The sequence below is a fragment of the Protopterus annectens genome, chromosome 10.part0, assembly GCF_019279795.1.
Source record: "Protopterus annectens isolate FY-2018-M chromosome 10.part0, PAN1.0, whole genome shotgun sequence".
Taxonomy (NCBI): domain Eukaryota; kingdom Metazoa; phylum Chordata; order Ceratodontiformes; family Protopteridae; genus Protopterus; species Protopterus annectens.
This window is the reverse complement of record NC_056744.1, coordinates 304168716-304191922: the sequence shown is the minus strand read 5'-3', so window position 1 is coordinate 304191922 and position 23207 is coordinate 304168716. Positions and strand designations below refer to the sequence as shown.

General features: G+C 42.3%; 1 protein-coding gene across 2 annotated transcripts in view; it reads left to right on the top strand.

The window, feature by feature from the left end:
- TMED5 (transmembrane p24 trafficking protein 5) overlaps window positions 1-22435 on the top strand; it is a 378250-nt gene extending 355815 nt beyond the window's left edge. The window contains exons 4-5 of one of the 2 annotated variants that reach the window (XR_006366634.1): window positions 15894-18427; window positions 18500-22435. Coding sequence is in view for 1 of the 2 variants with exons in the window: in XM_044085177.1 (XP_043941112.1) it covers window positions 15894-16112 (219 nt within the window). In the remaining variant the exon portion in view is untranslated. Of the gene's footprint in view, window positions 1-15893 lie in introns of both variants that reach the window. The other variant, XM_044085177.1, reaches the window with a different exon arrangement.
- The last annotated feature ends 772 nt before the right edge of the window (window positions 22436-23207 follow it).

Here is a 23207-nt window from a genome sequence, read left to right as displayed (position 1 = left end):
TCTCTTCCCCTCGGATTCTTGGCATTGGATGGCTTGGCTCAAGTCTCTGCCTTGGATAGACTGCCTTCAGGGCAGGGGGGGGCACAATGGGGTGGAAGCGTGGCTTCGCTGCTCAGTCTGCTTCCTTCTCCCTGGAGCATTCAGCCTTTGAGGTGGTGGAGAAAGTGTTCTCTGCTTTGGCAGAATGGACAGTCCCTAGCCCCTTGGATCTCCCCTTTGGATCCCATGTGCCTGTGCACTTTGTCCCTGTGGTGCAGACTGATGAGGCTCAGTCAGCCCAAAGTCTCCAGGTTACCCAGCAGGATATTACCATCTTTTCCGATACTGTTCTGGAGCACCCCACTGAAGATTTCCTTAGGAAGAGGAAGTGCAGGAGGAGGCTCTTGAACTCCCTTTAGGAGTCCGTCATCGAAGGTGCTTATTTTAATGAAGAGTAAGGGTACCCAAGATCACCACCCAAAGTCTTCTCATTTGGAGACATCCTTGAGGTCCTTAAGCACAGGAGGTGGTTGGTCTACTGATAACCCCTCCCCTGAGGAATCAGATTCTGGCACCACCTGTAGAAAGGAATTCTGGAGCAAGGGATTACCTGTAGATGCTATGGTTGTGGTAGCGGCCACCAGGAAGAAACTTGTGTAGCAGAGTTCCTCTGTTTATACCCCTAGCAAGGAGTCTAGAACTTTGGAAAGATTTGGGAATAGTGTGTATGCTTCCGTGACTTTTGCCCTCTGATTGCTGAACTACTTGGCACACTTTACAAGACTACAAAGGGACCTGATAAAGGAACTGTCAAAACACCTTTCTGCGAAAACTACTGCTGAGACTCTGACATCTGTGATCTCATAGTTGGCGACCCTACAATCCAGTTCCCATTTGTCCATCAGGCTTATCTCATACAGTGGAAGGTACCTAAAGGACAGCGGGTTCAGGTATTTCCATTAGGAGGCATGCCTGGATGCGATTGTGTGATTTTTATGGAGCCCCCTCTTGTCCTCGTTCATCAATGCACCTTTTGACGGCAGTTCAAGTACTAACTCCCTTGCCCAACGCTTCCTAGAATTTATAAACTCGACCGCCCTGGATCAACTGGTCAACAGCCCCACCAGAGGTGACAACATATTGGACGTGGTCATCACCAACATGGGCGACCAGTGTTCTACACCAGTCAACCCCTCGCTGGTTAGATCAGAACATAGACTAATCACTCTGGATATCCATATTCCGCCCCCACACCCAATCAAGGAAACCACCGTGAAAAACTTTTCAGAAGCAAACTTTACGTTACTTAAGACCGAGGTGGAAAGGTTCACAGCCCCCATGCTAAAGGACAATGCTGTCCAAGCTGCTGAATCATTTACAAAGGCACTCTGTGAGCACCTGCAAGAATGCATGGATATCACAAGCAAAACCAAGACTCACTCCTCCAAGAAAAGGAAACTGGTCTGGTTGACCCCTGCCATAAACAAGCTATACAATAGGAGGAGGAAACTAGTACAGAAGAGAGTAAAATCCCAAGAAGGAAAGACATCCCTGATCAGTATCAGCAAGAAACTACGATCCCTCATAAAGTCATCCAAGGCTAGCTTCAAAAGAAAAATTGCCACAGACTCCAAAGATAACCACAAAGCGTTCTTTAGCTATGTCAAGAGCCTAAGTAGAAATTCTCAGGTCTGCTCTGAGTTAGTGCAGAATGGCACAAAATACACTGAACCGACTGATATTGCCAACATTCTGGCAGACCGGTTTAGTGCAAACTTCACCCCCCTCTCACCCCCTAAAGGGCCCATAAACCATACCAGAAGAATGTAGAGCCCCAGCAATCACTGACACACAGGTTAAAACAGCCCTATCCAAAGCCAAAAACACAGTTTCAGTGGGACCGGACGGTGTCCCAGGCTGTGTCTTACACGACCTCCAAAATGAACTAACCCCTCACTTAAACACACTGTTCAAACTCAGCCTCTCTACAGGCTATGTACCCATAGAGTGGTGCACAGCAACATTTATCCCGTTCCACAAAGGTGGAGCCACAACGGAACCCAGGAACTATTGCCCTATAAGCCTGACTAGCCTGGTCTGCAAGGCTATGGAGCGCATCATCATGGAACTCATTAACAGAGACATTGGAAACCTCCAAACATTGGACCCTAAGCAGTTTGGCTTTAAGGGCAGATCATGGCTCCTAAACCTGGTGGACTTCTTTGAGACATTTACCAAGGCTTTAGACGAGAGGTCCACACAGCCTACCTAGACCTTGCAAAGGCTTTCGACACCATTCCCCATTCTGGTATTATAGACTAGCTCACCAGCCTGAACATAAAGCCCGTATGTCATGAGATGGGGTTGCCAGTTGGCTCACGGATAGAACCCACACGGTGAGAGTTGCAGGTTCTAGGTCTGACTCTAAACCGGTTACAAGTGGTGTCCCCCAGGGCTCAGTCCTGGAACCCCTACTGTTCAGTATATACTTCTCAGAGGTACAGGCAAGCACAGGAGGACTATGGCTGACCAAGTACGCAAATGACTGCAAACTGGGGGCCAAAATTGACTCTCCGGCTGATACAGACATCCTCCAGAAGGGTCTCAATGAGACGGATACCTGGTGTCAAAATCATGGTCTCAAGCTAAATGTCAAAAAGTGCGTAGCCATCCCCTTTGGAAAAAACAAAGTACCCGCGAACTACCACATAAGTGGTAGACCCCTAAATACAGAAAATGAAATAAGTGATCTTGGGACCCAAGTACATAGTAATCTCTCCTTTGATAATCATATTGCCAAGGTAGTTAGAAAATCCTTCTATGTGGCCCACCTAATCACAAAAGGGTTCACATCTAGAACAAAAGAGATTATTGTGCCCCTCTACTCCTCACTCATCAGACCCATTATAGAGTACAACGCCCCATTTGGGATGTACCTTACAAGACACCTGCAACAGTGGAAAGACCACAGAAGTACATCACCAAGATGATTACTGGCCACAAACAGATGCCCTATGCAGCCCGACTGAAGAAACTCCAGCTGTACACTGTTGCATACCGCCTACTCGGAGGTGATCTCTGCCTGACATACAAGGCTATGTCCAACCCAGAATTGATGGACTTGCTCTACCTAAAAAAAAAAAAAACAAATCCCCGAGAGCCACACGCTGTAGGGATCTAAACCTCACCATAACGATAAAGAGGACTTGCTGGAGGTTTAGGTTCCTGTCCCAGAGCCTCCCATGCTTTGGAACAGGATTCCAGTCTACATTAGGCAGAGCCCCTCACTAACGGGCGGTGCAGTGGTGCAGCGGTTAACGTTGTTGCCTCATAGCAAGAGGTTCTCTGGTTCAATTCTCGGCTGGGGTGCCTTTTGTGCGAAGTTTGCATGTTCCCCCTGTGTTCGCGTGGGTTTCCTCCGGGTATTCCGGTTTCCTCCCACATTGTAAAGACATGCGTTTGGAGCATCTTTCCCCGGGCCTCCGCTGAAAACAGGCTCTGTGGAACCTAGTCAGACTTTCCCGGTCAACAAATGTTAAATAATTAAATAAATAAAAACACTCTTCAAGAGAAACCTTGATGAGTGGATGGGAAACAAAATTTACCCTGGGGATCACTGCAGTGGCTCTGCTGGACACAGGCACAGGGAACTAATGGCTCTGCTGGACAGAGGCACAGGGAACTAATCTAGGGGGGCAGCGAAAGCCAACACATTCTGGCTAGGCTTACATATGCCCATTTTTTTTTTTTACATACCCGAGTCAGAAAAGCATATTGTGTATAACCCTTGTGGTGCTAAAGGCCAGGTGTAGTCACTCCAGGGTGATTTCTGTAGCGATTTATACCCGAATGTTCTCAATCATTATTGAATACAGTGTTGCATTTTGTAACCTTCAGAAAGCTACATGAAATAACTTGAAAAAGAAACCAATAATTCATTACCAGAAGAATTGAACTGTTGCCTATTCTTTTTCTGGTAGCTTATGTAGCAGTAATGTCTGCTTGGTCTGTAAGGCAGTGTCAAACCAGTTCTGTTTGAAAGTCTACGAATGGAGTACACCACTCTCTGTACAAATGCCATAATAGGGAGCTTAATACTTAATTTCCCAGCAATAGAAAATAAGTGACAGATACAATAGTTACTGCCTTCCAAGATTATGGAATAAGCTTCCTGTAGTCAGAAGTCATCAGTGATCAACTTTTATCAAATATAATATCTGAAACTTATATGTACATACGCATCCACTTTTACAAACAGCAAGCGTCCTTCGTCCAGCCTGCATAGACAAGCACCCCATTGCGCTGGCACGGTCTCGTGCTGCAGGGTTACTTGTACTTCTTGTTTAACTGTGACTGTCTGATGAGTCATTTTTCACTGTACTAAGATTACATTGACAGCTTAATCTTACGATAGCAATGCTTGTCTCACTGTAACAGCATCCCACACTTCTCTTTATTTGTACTCTACTAACTAGTTATCCTATCTGTTAATCAGTAATAACTATTCTTCTTGATATACTGTGAAAAGATCCCTGCACCACTACATCTCGACTTTGGCTAACATCTCATTTCCTCTCATTTTCAAATTTGCATGCAGCCGTGTAATGCCTTCCCCAGAGTACCTCCTCTTTATTGTTATCATGTGACTGATTGTAACTGCTTAATTTAGTAGCCCTCAATCGCATTAGTTGCCTTGTAAACCTATAGGACTAACTTTAGCCCCCACCTTACCATAAATTCCGTACCTACCTCATCTGTTGTTCCATGCTTGGGTGTTAATGTCAGATCTTCACTTAATTGTATCGCAATAATTTGTCCACAGCTAATACTTCTCACAGCTGTGAAAGACTTGGACATGCTAAGATGAGCATGTCTGGACAACTCCAAAATGGATACCTTTAGCTCCACTTTCTGGGTACCACTGATAATCACCAGGAAGTAGAAACCAGTCCTGGCCATCACACTCCTTAATTACATCACACCCCCCCAATATCATCACACACCCCCACATCATCACACGCCTCCCATGTCATAGCACTCCCTCCATATCATTACAGACTCCCCCATATGATCACACTTCCCCTTGTCATCACATACCTTCTCCCCACCTCACCAAACCCCCATACAGCTACTCTGTGCTGTATTTTGTACTTTTAAATGTAGGCAGCATGAGTAACAAATTCTTTCAAATCCGTACTTGAGTGCAGTTTAGATATTGCAGTCATCTGTGAGATGCAGCTTAAACCTGTCTCCCAGTATATCAGCCTCCACATCCTAAACTACAAGCTCCTCCGTATGGATTGGTCATGTACCATATCGGTTAGAGGATGCCTCCTTCTATTTATACATCCCCTCTCTTGATGCCATTGCCAGTGGTGTAGAGAGGTAAAGCCATGACTGCTGCCTGGATGACGCATCCTTGATTAGCAGCTCAGGCACTTGATGGTAACAAGGATGATTGGGAGGCCTGTCTTGGTAGAAAAGAGACAGAGCCATCCACATGCGCTGCCACTATCCTTCCGAGGAGGACAGCAGTGCATAGGGGCAGCCTGTGGTAGGGAGGTGAGGGAAGCATACCATACTCTTGGTAGGTGGTATTCCTTATAGTACGTGTATGAAGACTTGCACTTACAAGGTGAGTTTCTTTTGCATCACAATGGTCATAAACTACTCATGTACCAACTTTTTTGCTTAATGCTTTCTGAAATTCATAAATTCCAATGCCTTGGATCAACTTATCCACACACCCACCTGTAGTAGCAATATCCTAATCTTGGTCATTACCAACATGGGCGACCGGTGTTCCACACCAGAGGGTCAGTGTCTCGTTGGTCAGATCGACCACAAGCTAATCACCCTAGACATCCACATCCCACTCCCACCCCCCATTAGGGAAACCACCGTAAAAAATTTCTCCAAAGTCAATTTCATGCTTCGTAAGACAGAAGTGGCAAACATCACAACACCCATGCAGACGGATGATAGAGGTATGACTGCTGAATCCTACCCAAGTGCACTTTATAAGCACTTAATGAGTGCATGAATCGTGCTATCCCTAACAGAACCAAGATGCTGTCTTCCAAAAAACTGGAAGCCAATCTGGTGGTCCCCTGCCATAAACTCTACAACAGAAGAAAGAAACTGTTGCAAAAAAGAGTAAAATCCCATGACTGGAAGAACTCCCTGGTCAGCCTCGGTAAGAAGCTAAGATTCCTCATAAAATCCTCCAAAGCTAGTTATGAAAACAAAATCGCCACAGATTCTAAAGACAACCACAAAGCATTCTATAGCTATGTGGGGTTATAGGGTATATAGGATTGGGAGGGTGGCCTAATGGTTAAGGTGGTTGTCTTACAAACACAAGGTGCAGGGTTTGAGTCTCACAAGGGATGATTGGCTAGGCTTAAAATGGCTCGCAAGGGCAGTTAGCTTAGTACTAATCTATGAACCTATGTCAAGAATCTCAATGGCAACACTCAGATCTGCTCTGAGTTGCAACACAGTGGCACTAAATATGCAGAACCAACGGATATTGCCAACATCCTGGAAGATAGGTTCAGTGCTAACTTTAGCCCCCCTCTCTATACCAGAAGATTGCAAAAGGTCCTGTAATCACGGCTGCACAGGTAAAAAACACCTTCTCCAAAGCCAAGAACACAGCATCCATGGGACCTGACAACATCCCAGGCTGTGTTCTACATGAACTACAGAATGAACTGGCACTCCACCTAAGCACCATGTTCAGTCATAGCCTCACCTGGCATTGTGCCCACTGGATGGCGCAAAGCTACAGTTATCCCATTCTACAAAGGGGGAGCCACCATGGACCCTGGGAGCTACCACCCCATTAGCCTAACGTGCCTGGTCTGCAAGGCCATGGAATGTATCATCATGGAACTTATAAGCAAAGACATTGGTAATCTCCAAAGTCTGGACCCCACCCAGTTTGGGTTTGTAAAAGGCAGATCATGTCTCTTAAACCTGATCGGCTTTGGTGACTGCTTCAAAGAAGTCATAGACGAGGGTAAGGTGGTTCACACAGCCTATCTAGATCTCGCCAAGGCTTTTGACACCATCCCCCACTCTGGAATTATAGATAAACTCACTAAACTAGGTGTAAATCCTAGTGTCACTGGGGTTGCCAACTGGCACAATGGCAGAACCCACACTGTTAAAGTAGCAGACTTCAACTCAGACTTCAGACCAGTGACAAGTGGAGTACCACAGGGTTCAGTCCTGGTCCTCTCCTGTTTGGTGTCTACTTTTCTGAAGTACAGGCTAACACAGAAGGTCTTTGGCTGACTAAGTTCGTAGATGACTGCAAACTAGGAGTCATAATTGAAACTCCTAATGATGTGGACATCCTGCAAAAAGGCCTCACTGAGACAGATGCCTGGTGTCAAAGCCATGACCTCAAGCTCAATGCCAAAAAGTGTATGGCCATTCCCTTTGGTAAAAACTCTGTACCCATGAGCTACCACATATGTGGTAGTCTACTTAACACAGAAAGTGTAATAAGAGACCTTGGGACACAGGTGGACAGTACTCTCGCCTTTGATAATCACATTGCCACAGTAGTCAGGAAATCCTGTGTGGCACACCTCATCACAAAAGGTTTCTCATCCAGGAAAAAAAGAGGTCATTGTTCCCCTCTAATTGTCACTCATTAGACCTCTTATAGAGTACAACGCCCCTTTTTGGTATGTACCTCACAAGACATCTGCAACAACTGGAAAGGCCGCAGAAATGCCTCACAAAGAGGATTACTGGCTCTCAAACAGATGCCCTACACAGACCGTCTCAAAAAAAACTCCAGCTTTACTCCGTCGCATATCACCTACTCCGAGACGATCTCTGCCTAACATACAAAGCTATATCAAACCCAGAGCTGTTGGACATGCTCTACTTAAAGAAATCCCAATCCCTCCGAGCTACAACACTCTAGGGACCTAAACCTTATCACAATAAACAGAACATGCTGGAGGGATAGATTCCTGTCCCAGAGACTTCCCATACTCTGGAACAAACTACCTATCTCTATCAAACAAAGCTCCTCACTAGCACTACAAGAAAAATCTTGATGATTGGATGGGAAATAGGAAATTCACCCTGGGGATGGGAAATAGGAAATTCACCCTGGGGATCACCTATGTGGCTGTGCTCGACAGGGACACAGGAAAATAATTTTCTTGAGTGGCAAAAGTCAGGGTACCTTTTTGATTAGGCTTGTATAGGCCCCAGGGCCAATAGCCTAGTACCTACCTATGAACCTATATGATTTGCATGTCTTCCCTGCCCAGAGTGTGCTGATGGGCTGCCCCAAAATGCTGCCTTTGCCAAGATGCCAAGGAAACTACTAAGCTCCCTCCTGGCTGTCTGAATGATGGTCCCCCATGGACAGCTCTCGCCTTGACTCTGGGTGGAATCCCCAGAGTGGAAGAACAAATGGGCACGGTCTGATCGAGTGGAGGCTCAGTAGTCTGCAGGTATGGGGGCAGAAATCACCTGTCTTGTTACCAGTATTACCACCTCCTCATCTACTGATGGTTCTATTGAAATGGCTTATTGCAGAAATTTTGTGTGTACCCACATTCTAAAGTCACTACCTCTCCCCCATTGTCACCATCTCTTCTTTGTAAACATTCTTCTCAGTTAAATGTCCCTTTAATTTCTAACAAACTTAGCCGCCTTCTTGGTGAGTTTAACAGGCTCCTGGGCCTTTCTAAATATGATTTGATCGTCAGTCTAGCTGAGTTTGGTCTAGCCCAACTAAGTAAATAAGTCTTAACTGGTCATTTAGTGTTGGGGGTTATTTAAACAAAAAAAATAATTCTCCCCTACCACCTTATCTGCCTTTGTAAAGGTTCTGACCTTGGCTGTTTTTTGTTCACTTGTTTTTATAAGTTCTTTTCCTCCTGACCTGCGTAGTTCAAATTCTATTCTCTGTGCAGGTGATCTTGTGCTTTTAGAGCTTATACTTTCTACAGGGTTAACCGCACTAAACTTGTCAGCTAGTTACACAGTAAACAGCAAGTTTTAAATGGACGTAAATCAAAGTGGTTGTGTTTGCACCTCTACTAGATTAAAAGCACCCCCCCCCCAAATTGATCTGCATTTGTTTTACAATAACCATAACATAAGTCTATATGTACCAGGCTTTGTTCTGAATTTTCAAGAATGGCTACATCCATGAATTCTGATCACAACTTAACACCCCCCCCCCCCCCAGTGAAAGAGACACTCATTTATGCTTCCAACACTGTCGCATAATAACATTAAAACTCATTATATCATCACTAAAACTATAAAACCAAGTTACCGTGATAAGTTTTCCATCGATTAAATCAACTCTATGTATTGCAAGTAATGTATCTTGGCTATTTAATGTACTTTGCCATAAGGTTTTTTCCAAAAGGTTTGTTTTCAAACGGATGTGTTAGCTTTACAAAAAAATCTACTCCGTTTTAATAATTCAAAAGAACCAGTAAGAGTCAAACCTTTTGAATACATTGGATCTGCATATTACCAATTGCTCAATGTAAACCGCAAATGAGAATTCTGTAGTTACTGCTCAGCTCTCCAGTAAACATTCAACAAAGACCAGCCAGTGGATTAATGACAGTGAGGTTCAGCAGCCAAATAGAAGAGAGCCTAGGCTGAACGTGGATTGTCCACTTAGTACCATGAATTTGAATCCACCTAAGCTGTGGCTCCAAAACTGCATTTGCTTTATTCTTTTTCATCTTAAGAGCAACAAAATTTTGCTAAGTAGAAAATGTCAACATGGGGTTATGGAGCTCAAGCTGCTTGGAGGCCGGTTTACTTCTGTCATAGTGAGGTAGGTAAAAACTGCTAGACAACCATCTTAAACAACTGTTCTGCCATTTTGTTCTTCACTTCCTTCCATCTTTAACTGTAGAAGATTATGTGTAAACAGGAAAGATATGATGATGTAGGTGCCCAGCTCTGTAACTCTACCTACCACGTGACCACCCCACTCATTCCTTCCCATCCACAGGCTGGCAGTTGGTGGCATGTAACCAGGTGAGCAACCTGGGAGGGTATTAGTCCGGTAGGAGTTCAGTTGTCCTTAACACATGCTGGACATGGCTCTGAGTCCTGCAAGGATAGTTGAGGTAGGGTGCTAAATTTCTTTGGCCCCGTGTCCTGCTGAGGTAGCTAAGAAAGAGTGCTGAAGTACCCTGGCCTTCACCTCTTTTGGAGTAGTAAAGTGCCCTCTGTCCTGGTGGTGTAGCTGAAGCAGGATGCTGAAATGCCCTGTCTTATACTTGGACAGCTGTTAGTTATGTTTTAACTGAGTAAGTGAGCTAGCTACTCCATCGGCTCTTTTCAGCCATAGCCATGACTCTGACCCAAAAGCTCAGAAAAAAAACGATTACATGGAGTAATTACATATAATTATATGCAGTTATGTATACACAAGTACATTTATTAAATAAAGAACCTTTACATAAGAAAAACTTACTCCATCACTATAATTTATGCATGTCGTGGAATGTGTAACACCAACAAATAAGGCAGTTATCGGTCCCAGTATTTAAAATAGAACTGTAAGGAAGGGAGGCAGTGATGAATCGAGGAGGTAGGATGGTTAGTAAACAAGCTGTTAAGTGTGAAACGTTTCCCTAATCCATCCATCCCATCCACAAAGACTTTTCCCATGTTTGCACTTGGGGTCGGGGTGTCACTTCAACATTGATAATCATGTAAAGCCAAGGTTGACACTGCTGGGTGACCTATCCCTGCTGCAAAACTCTTCCCTAACCATTCTCTTGAAAACAGTGGCACCTCTGTTTTCTTCTTAGATGCTGCATCAGTTTGTGTTCTAAAATACTTGAAGTTTAAACTGTTCTAATTTGGCTAAACAGGGAATTCCAGGTGGAAGAGCAATCTTATGAAAACGTGTGTCACCTGCTGTCATCTTGAATCCTGGTCATGGTGACATTATCAAAGTGTTGCTACGTGACCGTCAGAGGTATGTTAAATAACCAAACAGGAGTTTGTTCACCAGTACAATGTACTGCCAATGCATTGTTTGGCACTGCTCCTAATGCACCAAATCAGCAGTGACCATATAACAGCAGCGATAAGTTGCCTGCATCTACAGAGGTCACCTTGCCCATCACTTGCATCCACTTCACTGTGCACAGCTCAGGTTGCAGTAATTACTAAATGGCCAGAGTGGTTGAGTCTCACACAACAGTGTGCTGCTGCTGCAAAGCCAGATCAGTGGCTGCATAAACTGAGCAGATAACAAGGTCACTTATTTTCATCCACAGATGACTCCAACCCCCACCCAGCAGTTACAGCCATGTCTGTGTGCACCTCGCTCACCTTGTCATTGCAGTGAAAATGTTGGCCATGTAATGAATCTCAGCTTTGTACTATACAAACAGTTGCCATACATTTAAAGTATGTTGCTTCACACACATCACAGTCCTGCAAAGCTAGAATAATCAGCAGCTAGCCATTTTTATTCGTAGACTGCCATAACGATTATAATTTGCCAGTTTACATCTCAGAAATTTCAACTCTTGTAAAGTAAATTGTTCTGTCAACTTCTTGGCTAATGAGTCTGGGACAAAGCCAAAAATGTCGTAGAAGCAAAAGCCCAAAATCATGGAACATCTTTTAAGTAATGCACTTGCATACTTGGAGAGTTGAATAACAGGTTGACGTAACATTCATTTTCTGAAAAATATGGATAACATAATGGGGGACAAAGGCCCACAATCAAGAAGAATTTTAAACATTACTGTAATCCATAGGAAAAGTTAATAAAACAGGTTTTTCATCAGCATGCATTTTCTGAAGAATAAAAAGTATGTAACGTGGATGTATGGCATTGTGGATTGATTGTAATTGCAAAATCTGGGACAGAAGAAAGGTGCAACAGCGGGTTTTGTATATTTTCAACAAGCATTTTCTGAACAACAAAAAGCACAACAGGCTTTGCATCAACATGAACTTTCTAAACATTAAGAAGTAAAATGCTTAGGAAAACCAGTGGAAAGTAGAAAAAGCCAGTGGGGCTAAGCTGCATATAAACACAGTTTCCTTGCGGTGAAAAAAGTGATATTGAAGTTCAGTATAAATACATGGAAGAAGATTAAACTTCACAAATAACTTTTTATTCATTTAGTTTTCAACTCATTGTAAAATAAAATCTATATAAAAAAAAAAACACTGTCTCACGGTTTCACTGCAAGGAAACAAATCTCTAAGTTGATATGCAGCCTAGCCCCACTGGCTTTTCTTTCCTCGCAAAAGCTACTCTCCACTGGTTTTCCTAAGCATTTTGTTGCTATCTAAGCAGGGTACTTTTGTCCACTGTCCTCTGGTTTCAGAGCTAGCTGCATTTTAGGGTGGTGTTGTCAAGGTGCATGACGCATCTCCTATTAAACAGTAAGAAGTGTGAAACACTAACATCTAGTATTACTGACTAATCATAAAATCAACAGTTTCATGAGGAAAATTAAAATGTGTAACACAAAAGTTAGTACAACAAGTTTTAAGTCAGCATGCATTTCCTAAATGAGTACAAAACACTAACGCTTGTTTTTACTGATTGACTAAAATCTTCATCGGTTTACCAGAAAAATTGTAACAATTTTCATGGGAGATGTTATACAAAACCAGTTCAGAGAAATGAGGACAAATCAGGAAATAACAGGTATTCAGTTTGCCCTGTGAATGTGTCCAGTCTAGCCATGTATCTGGTTGCCAGCCGGGATTAAAACAAACCTTTCCTTCTCCTCTCCATGACTGCTGCAGTTGTTATTGGTTCCTTCTCTTAACGTTTAGTATTAGAGGGTTTTCTGCTCTTTACCATGACAACACGCAGTAGAAAGTCTGTATCTCTGCCATAGAATGGTATTCAGCTTGGGGTGCTTTTCAGCCCTTTTTTCCTCTAAGTAAAGAAACAGGTGCATGTCTTTACTTTATGCCAAAAAAAAGTAAAGAGCAGAAACTTGCCCTTTGAAAAGCAGCCAGGTTGACATCTGGTTCACCTCTGGGTAAGGCTGGCCATGCATGTGATTATCTTTTTGTTTAAACTAATTCTAGAAGCAGTATTTGGCTTTGTAGTGTTTCTCTGACTGGAGCAATCATATTTTGCTTTAAATTTTATCGACTGGAACACAAGCAGAGCAATTTACTACAAGATATTTGGGGAGCCATGGCATAATGGTTAAGTTGTTTACAAACACAAGGTACAGGGTTTGATTCTCACTATTGAGAAGCATGGCTAAGTCTAAAAAACACCTGAGGTCATTAGCTTAGTAACTGCTGACAAGCCTATATGTATAGCATTCTGTAGGTGTGATTGTAAACATTTTGGGTTGGGGATTGGTATAATGGTTAAGGTGTTTACCGCACAGATACAAGGTACAGGGTTTTATTCTCACTATTGAGAAGCATTGCTAAGTCTAAAAAACACCTGGAGTCATTAGCTTAGTAACTGCTGACAAGCCTATATGTATAGCATTCTGTAGGTGTGATTGTAAACATTTTGGGTTGGGGATTGGTATAATGGTTAAGGTGTTTAGCGCACAGATACAAGGTACAGGGTTTTATTCTCACTATTGAGAAGCATTGCTAAGTCTAAAAAACACCTGGAGTCATTAGCTTAGTAACTGCTGACAAGCCTATATGTATAGCATTCTGTAGGTGTGATTGTAAACATTTTGGGTTGGGGGTTGGTATAATGGTTAAGGTGTTTACCGCACAGATACAAGGTACAGGGTTTGATTCTTATTCTTGATTCCTGGCTGGCTAGTGGCTAAACATGTAATGAAGTCTGATTGCCTAAGCAGTTGAGGGGGGGGGGGGGTCTGTATTAAGGTTTTACTTCCAGAAATTAAAAGTGCAGGGTTTGATTCTGACCTTTGGTTATTGTCTAGACTTGCAATAGATTACAGGACATAAGTAACATATCCTATGCAGACTTTCTCAAAGCCCTATCCCTGTATTCTGTGTTCTACGGGCTCTTGAGGTGAGATCTGTAACTGACATACAAGGCATTCTTGGACTTCCTACATATCTGCAAAACAAACAGCACCAGAATTACCCATTCTAAAGATTTAAACCTTGCCTGTGATATAAATCTGCTGGCTGGAGTGACTGGTATGTATCAGAGAGAGACTACCCCTTCTCTGGAGTAGGCTCCCCACCCATGTGAAGCAGAGTACCTCCCAAACCCAATTCAAGTGCAAGTTGGATGGGGGAACAGGAAATTCGTCCTTGGTTTGGCACCTGTGTCGCTAATGGACACGGGTAACCTGTAAATCGTTAATTTCCCAAGCTCCTGCATGTAAATCTTTCATCTCCCAAGAGTCTGCTTACACTTTAAAGGGTTCCAGAACTTAGAAATTTGGGATGCATGGCTAGGCATAAAAAGGCCCTTGTGTGCATTAGCCTAGTACACATCTATGAACCTGAGTAAGAGAGAAAATGCCATCCAAAACAACATCTTGGATCCCAATATCTGTTTGTGTTCATTTTGGTCAGAGTGTCACTTTGAAGAGTTGCTCTACATAGTTACATACAGCCAAATTGTGGGACTATGTTCCTCTAGAAATTGGAGCCAGAAATATTTTTTTCTACAAAAACTAAAGAACTACCTAGGAACTGTCTGCTGTAGAGAAAACAGACGACTTAACACTTAATAGCCTCAGACTACATATTATTACTATCTTAAACATTTTCCTTGAGAAGACAACTACACAAAACACTGAAAAATAAGGTTTGCCTCTCACTTTCCTGAGTACTCTTTCTTACAGCCACACTAACTTTCTCTAAACAGCTAACTTAAGTCCTCATATATCTTCAAATAGAATCTGTACAAGTTATGTTGATATACCAAATGAGTTCGCTATTAGCCTTTGTTCTACTTATTTCCAAACCTGCTGTTGTGTAAATTGCACAAGTACGTTTTATATGTGTGTAGCAACAGATGTAAATGCATGCTAGACTTTTTTCCTTTTTACTTGGGAAATGTCTGCATCGTGCATTACATGTGTCATTGTTAAAACACAGCAGTTTATATGTTCCAGTGTTGTACATTTGTCTTACTCTGTATGTTATGTAGTATTACTGGGACATTGTTCTGTCGCGCATGTAGCATTTGCATATTTTTTGGAGCTTTTCTCCACAGGACTCTTCTGAAAAGGGACAATTTTGCTTGGTTAGAGTATCCTGGTAAACAAACAGAAACAAGTATTTTAAAGTAATTCAGAAAAGTAATATTTGGCATTTCAGAGCACCTCTCTCTAGTTGGCACTGTAATTTTTTCTGTTTTGCGTTTTACTAGGCGGGGTGCATCTGCCAGTGCTCTGTAGTAATTGCTTTCCACAGGCTGCAATTTATTTGGAGCTATAACATGGGGGAACCCCAATAGAGTGGTGCCATTTTGTGTTGCTCTTTTTAGCAATAGAGGACTCTGGTATGGCATAGACAATTGGTTTTATTTACATATTGCTTTCCCAGTTTTAAATGGCATTTTTATTGTTATTTCTTTAATTTATGAAGCACCCAGATCTGACTGTTGTTTATTATACGTCAAAAGAGCTGTTGAAATGTTATTAGTAGTAAGCTTTTAATTACAGAAATAGGTTTGTTTATTTATTAATTTAATTTTATTTGCATTTTCCTGCCTTTTTTTTTTTTACTTTGTAAGCTGGGTAAAGAGGTCCTGCTGACCATATGTTTGATTCCCTGTCCTAGTTCATTTGCTTTTACAAAAACTGGTATTGGATTCCTAGCCGTACCGTGTCAGTAGGAGCCAAGTAACAAAGCTTGCTAGCACTTTACCAGTTTCAGGTCATAGAGCAGCACAGAGCTTTAAATATCCATTTAATGCAGCAACAGTGATGTATGCTAATCTTTTTTTTCAGACTGCTATTAATAATGTGAAAGCAAGACTGAGCAAAAGCATCCAGATCCAGACCCTGCTCCGAGCTTTCGAAGCACGGGACAGGAATCTACAAGAGAGTAACTTCGATCGGGTCAACTTTTGGTCTGCTGTTAATCTCACCATAATGGTTACAGTATCCGTTATCCAGGTCTTCCTTTTGAAAAGTCTTTTTGATGACAGAAAAAGAAGTCGGACATAACATCACAGCATTTCTGTTTAATGAGGCATTGTTACATGCAGCAGTCCTCGTTGCTGAGAATTTGGTCAGGTTGTCTTGACCTGCAGCTGTATTTAATAGACTGTGTGCCAATATTTTTTATTCTGATTGCTCAGAAAATGTTATACTGCTTTGTTATGATTATGAAGTAAAGCTGGCTGTCCAGCATTGTTCTACTGCCAAACTTAATGTGAAAAAACTTACAAATGATGTTGCTCTTCTACTTTTTTATTTTACTCCCTTGGTAGTTGCTCAGCTTTTCTGTATGTTGTCTTATTCCTTTTCTTTGTTCTTGGTGTTAGCTTTTCTTTTCCCTTTTGTTTTATGTTCTCCTGGCTGAGCTTTTCTTTGCCCTTTTGTTTTATGTCCTCCTGGCTGTGTTCATAATATGAGTTGCAATCGAATGAGCACAAGACTGAACGGTCAGCAGCAGTGTCCACACAGTAGTAGCTGCAGCACAGTCAGAGTTTGATTTAGTTGTAAGCCAGCATGATTCTCCAACATCCTTGTGATGTTAAAAAGTGACTGTTTTACAGTTTGCTTCTTAGAAATTGCTTTCCTGTTTTAGTTTTGCCAGCATGTGAGGATAGCAGTTGTAGTAATGAAGTACTTTTCATTGCCTAGTAATGCATCCGTGATGCTGATTAGGTGGAGCCTGGATGGATAACCTGACCTGTTATAAATAATTACTTCTTAGTGTGTAGCAGACACGGTAAAATTGTGACTAGATGCTGTTATTGAGACTGACCTCCTGTCACAGGGGGTCAGGTTTCCTTGCTACATGTAACCTAAGATGGAAGCAGTTTTTGATTTCTGCAGGGCCACAGATTATATGAATGAAATTGTGTCCAGCAGTTGATTTCTTCTGAGGTGCTGGGGATTTTTTTTGCAAGAACTATGTGATGGGGAGAAGTGGTGGGCAAACTTTCTTCAGTAGTAGATACGCTGTGCTGTGGTATTTTTGTATGACTGCACACCAAAGGGAAGTGATCACATTTCTGAGGGTGAGAAGGATGGCATCTGTTACCCCGTCATAGGAGTTTTGTTGGTCGTACTTCCAAACTGTTTACACCGTTCAGCAGTGGCTGCTAGCAGGAGGATGAGAGTGGACACAACCAAGTGTAACCTTTGCTAGGTTATTGACGAGTCGTCCCTCTGAGGCAGGGTTACAGGTAGAATGTCATAAGTGGAACTATTGAGTGGCTTCCAATAGTAAGTGTTCTATTGAAACAGTATTTTACCAGCGTTCAGAGGTTGAAGTAAATGTCTGTACAGTGAACTAGTTAATTTATTTGTTTTATCACAAAAATAAATTATTTTGTTAGAATGAAATTAATGTTTATAAGGTAAGAACCTTCTCGTGTGCTGCTGTCCAAGTTCAGTTTTTAACAAACCCATCTGACTTGAGACCCAAACTGCGAGGCCATGGTAGTGCAGGCAGTACTGCCACAAGATGTCACCTTTATCACTGTGTCACTGACTGAATGAAACCAGGGGCTGCAAATGTCTTTTATCTTACTACTGAACTGCAGGTTTCTTACCGTAATTTGTTTGTTTCTACCCCACAGGAGTGTTGAAAATAACTGTGGACTATCTGAGCTACTAACGCAAACTTTAAAGTATGCAAACGTGTTTGCAGGTCCATAGAAAACAACAGCTTGTACCAATAAAGTTAGTTTATTGCCTTTCACAAAAAGTATAATGGAAGACTTTCAAGAATGCTTGAAGCATGCATAGTTTAACCCTTTTTTCCCATCTTTAACTAAATGCATTTCCATTCACCTGCAGCTTTCATAACAGTGCTGCTCTGTGCTGAAGTGACTGAAGGTACTCACTGGACTGCTCTCTGCTGAAGTGACTGAAGGTACTCACTGGACTGCTCTGTGTGACGTGACTGAAGGTACTCACTGGACTGCTCTGTGTGACGTGACTGAAGGTACTCACTGGACTGCTCTGTGTGACGTGACTGAAGGTACTCACTGGACTGCTCTGTGTGAAGTGACTGAAGGTACTCACTGGACTGCTCTGTGTGAAGTGACTGAAGGTACTCACTGGACTGCTCTGTGTGAAGTGACTGAAGGTACTCACTGGACTGCTCTGTGTGAAGTGACTGAAGGTACTCACTGGACTGCTCTGTGTGAAGTGACTGAAGGTACTCACTGGACTGCTCTGTGTGAAGTGACTGAAGGTACTCACTGGACTGCTCTGTGCTGAAGTGACTGAAGGTACTCACTGGACTGCTCTGTGTGACGTGACTGAAGGTACTCACTGGACTGCTCTGTGTGAAGTGACTGAAGGTACTCACTGGACTGCTCTGTGTGACGTGACTGAAGGTACTCACTGGACTGCTCTGTGTGAAGTGACTGAAGGTACTCACTGGACGCAGTCTTGCTGTTGGCTGATATGCATCTTTGTACTTCAGGTAGCAGGACGTTTGACACCATTTTCTTTTATCTGCAGCAACATAACTAAATTTCTACACTCTATCTGTAGAGTATGAGCCTAGAACATGAAAAAATTATTTTGTTCTCTTATGGCCTGGCTTGAATTTGCTGCTGAGATGAATCCAAGAGTGCATAAATGCAGCGAACAAACGCTGTGACGCAGAAGTACGAGCTTCAGTTCTTCTCATGGGCATGCTTTGGGTTTAATCAGTTGCTTCCCTTCCTGTCAGTGTCTGCATGTGCCACACAGCTGCATTTTTTGTCTGACTGGTACCAAAGGGCTTTAAATAACTTCATTCTTTTTCTATATGAAACATGTTGCCAAGGGGTGTTGTATAGATTGTCATAAGAAGCATCTGTTAACCAATCCATTGGATGCATTTCAGTTTCTTTTTCTAATAACTGTAGAAAAAGCCCAAAGTAATTCTTGGAGGGGAGAAGGCCCAGAATCAGGGACAGTTTTTTTTTTTAAATATTACTGTGATTCATTTAAAAGTTAGTAGACCAAAATAGAACAGTAGGTTTTGCATTAACATACATTTTCTAAATAATAATATGTACAAAATTGTGATGTCCAACATTACTGACTGACTGTAATCCTCAGGGATTTATCAGGAAAATCAAAACTTTTATAAGGCACAGGTCAAAAATATGAGGCGGAATCGGGGACATTTGATAAAGTATGGTCCTTGGTGTTTGCGTTTCTTTCCTTCCCCTGACATCTGGGCAGCACGATGGCTAATGGCTAGGATCTTTGCTTCACAGTCCCATGACCTGGGGTTCAGTCCTGTATTCAGAAGGTTTATGTTCAGTCTTTTCTCAGAATACTACAGTTTTATCCAATCTCCCAAAAAACCACCTGTTGATTGGCTACACTGAAATGTTCATTTATATGTTATAGTTATCTTTGTGGACAGAGTTGTGGCTGAAAAATACTCAGGAAGGGCCGGTTCTCTTACCTGATTAATAATTAAGAAAGAAAACAAGAAGAAAAAACTCTACCAGGCTTGTAGAAAAGTATTGTGCAAGTGATTGTATTAGAAAAGACACTGATTATGCTGTGCTGACACATGCTCTCCCCGTATTGAGAAGACCATTCTATGGGTTGGCTGTAGCTGCACGCAGCACATATTGTACTGGCGGTCCAGAACCGTCTGTGTGTGCGTGTGTTCTTTCTTCCTCGCATACTCCAGGACTACCCATTGGTCATTTTCCCTTCCTTGGGTGAGAGCTGATGAGCACTACCCCGGGGGTCATTGTGTTCTTCCTTCCTGACATAATCTAGGACTACCCGTTGGTCGTTTTCCCTTCCTTGGGTGAGAGCTGCTGAGCACTACCCCGGGGGTCATTGTGTTCTTCCTTCCTGACATACTCCAGGACTACCCGTTGGTCATTTTCCCTTCCTTGGGTGAGAGCTGATGAGCACTACCCCGGGGGTCATTGTGTTCTTCCTTCCTCACATACTCCAGGACTACCCGTTGGTCATTTTCCCTTCCTTGGGTGAGAGCTGGTGAGCACTACCTCGGGGTCATTTTCCCTTCCTTGGGTGAGAGCTAGTGAGCACTACCCCGGGGTCATTTTCCCTTCCTTGGGTGAGAGCTGATGAGCACTACCCCGGGGTCATTTTCCCTTCCTTGGGTGAGAGCTGATGAGCACTACCCCGGGGTCATTTTCCCTTCCTTGGGTGAGAGCTGATGAGCACTACCCCGGGGTCATTTTCCCTTCCTTGGGTGAGAGCTGGTGAGCACTACCCCCGGGGTCATTGTAGCTTTACTTGCTTTTTGTCTCCCTCTCAGCACATGCTTATTTTCTCACTTGTGGGAAAGTAAATCCATCATTGTGTTGCCTCAGCTGTCACTGCAGGGGTGAGCTGTCCCAGACCTCCTTTCTCACGTGTGGGAAAGTAATCCATCATTGTGTTGCCTCAGCTGTCACTGCAGGGGTGAGCTGTCCCAGACCTCCTTTCTCATGTGTGGGAAAGTAATCCATCATGGTGTTGCCTCAGCTGTCACTGCAGGGTTGAGCTGTCCCAGACCTCCATCATAGAATAGCAGGAGTCATACAGTTGCCCCCTTCTGCCAAGTCAGTGATGTAACATCCAGGAAGTAGAAGCTCTGGCTATATCATTGGTCCCACTAAGCACCAGACAGAGTTTTACACTGAAGGTACATAATGTAATAGCTCTGCTGCAGCTTAGATGGTGACCTGTGAAGTTCACCATTGCGACTGGGGTCTATATCATTAGTTCGAACACACAAGTGTCAGAACACTGAAACATTGAACTGGGAAGTTCGAAATGTAAAAATAGCGAAGTCACGGAACACCAAATTTTTTCCCAGGGAAAAAATTTGGTGGGTCATTTTCACCGCTTAGCTATTTTTTCCACTGTGGTGCGATCTTGGAGTTGGTATATTTAAGTAGGGGAGGGTGTGGGAGGGCAAACCCCCCACATTAGTAATAGTCTAAAGTGTTTGTGTGTTTTTACGTTGTGTATCGGAACAGCGATTTTTTTTTTCCCTGGGGGGGAAAAAATCACTGTTCTGAGTGTTCGAAGTTCTCATATTTCGAACTTCCGGGTTCGATATTTACATAGTTGAACTTATGACAGTTGGACTATGTGATACAGACCCTGTGACTGTGTGTAGTGCACTACCTCTTGCTAAAGCATCGTATTAGCATTTGGTTTTCTTCTGTCTCTCTCTCTTTCTTTCTTTCACTCTCTCTGTACATACACACAGGATATCATACCAGTAGTTCATTAAGCTAGTTTCCTTTAAAGCGGTCAAGCTTTCTATACAAAACGATACCAGTTGGAGAGAAAATTAGAAAAGTTTTTATCAACATACAAAAAAAGAAATCACTTAAATCTAGTCAATCTATTAATAAATTGCGTCATGATGATGTTTTTATATCACCTAAGAGATATCTTACATTATTAAGACGTGCTTTACAGATTTTTGAATCTGGCTCTGTGATCAGTAATTATTCACTTGCGCATTGCTTTGTCCTACTCCTCTTTTTAGAAGAGTAGCTTGGTTCATCATGCAGTAGTTGAAGTGTTTTATTTTTAGCTCAAGCTTGTTAGATGCTGTTTTCCCATGCCAAGTCAGTGTTTGAGCTTGTGAGAAGTCATTTATGGTGCACTTCTTGTCCAGGTCCTTTAGAATATTAGTGCTTCCGCTTTTGAAGAACTATTACTGAAGTTTAAAAAGGGCTCGTCTTTTAAATGGCTTTGCCACAGAGGTGGTATTTGTAATGTGTAACCAAAGTCTTCACACTGTAAAATGTGAGCCTGGTATGCACTCTGCTTTCCCGACTAACTGTCAAAATTATAACAAGCGGTAGTAGAGTTCATTCCTGTCGGACTGCTAATTTTTTCCTTCTTAATGTTTTTATAGAACCAAACAATGATTGCCTTACTTGGATGTTGCAGAGTTTGTTTCAAAGAACCGTAAAAGAGGGGAGTGAAGGCTGTGTTTTTCATTTGTGCCAGTTTGGGCCTTGCAAGTTTTGCAGTCATTTTGGTTTATTCTAGGAAGGATAAGAGATTCTCTCTTTGATACACACATTATTTGACTAAAATGCTGTGATTATGTAAATAATTGAAACTAGTCATGTTTTCCATAAATGCTGTAGGCTGTTACAAGAGCAGGTATGACTGACATAACTAAACAGCCCTGTTTTCATGAACTGCATGTGCTGACATCTGTAAATCTGTGTACACAAGAAAATTGCCGCGGGTTATTGAGTTATGAATTTTTCTCATGTCTTTATGGAGAGTATTTTTTAGTCTTCTGTTTAACAAATAAACTTTCTAATGTCTTTGGTACAAAAATGAAATAAGTAAATAAATAAATATTATTAGCTTGTTCTTTTCTTCTAGTTTTCATCTCTTATAATCCTTGTTTGGGAATCCCTTCTATTGAGCCACGTCCCTTTCTGAAAGTGACAAATGTTTCTGCTTTTAGTCTCTGCTTGTAAAATTTTCAGCTAAAATGTCAAATTGCCTTGAGCATTATGATGGTAAATTGAGTCTTCCAGATAAAAGGGTGACTAGCATTTGGGAACCACTTAGGTCATTGTTGGGGCTGACCCTTTTCAGTGTCTCTTTGTCACATTGGGGAAATGACTGGAAAGAAAATGTTACCTTTTTGTTGCTGACACAGAGATATGCAACAAGTCTGATAAAACAGGAAGATGTAAAAATAGACTTGAAAAATGAAGTATGGCATAAAATATGCAGATTACGGTTTCTAGGAGCCAGTAACCCAGAAAAGGAGTACACCACTAAAGGATCTTAGTCATGACACATGTAAGCAATATGACAGACCAGTAGTCAATGTCTGTAGGTTACTGGGGTACAATGTAAGAGGTTTAATCAACACAAAATAAGGCCTTGTTATCCCCTGGGAAGATTCCATCTGGAGGTTTATATAGAGCTGTAGAGACATCATAATTTTAATGATAGAAACAATTCAGAAGTGGGCAAAAATCTCTGCTCATTCTTCATGAAAAGCTGTTTTGAGACACTAGAAGAAGTTAATATGTATAGCCTTGCAGAGAAGAGGATGTAAAGAAATGTTTATGTACCTCATGGAATCCCAGTGTCCAGCTGTGACAGAAGATTATATCT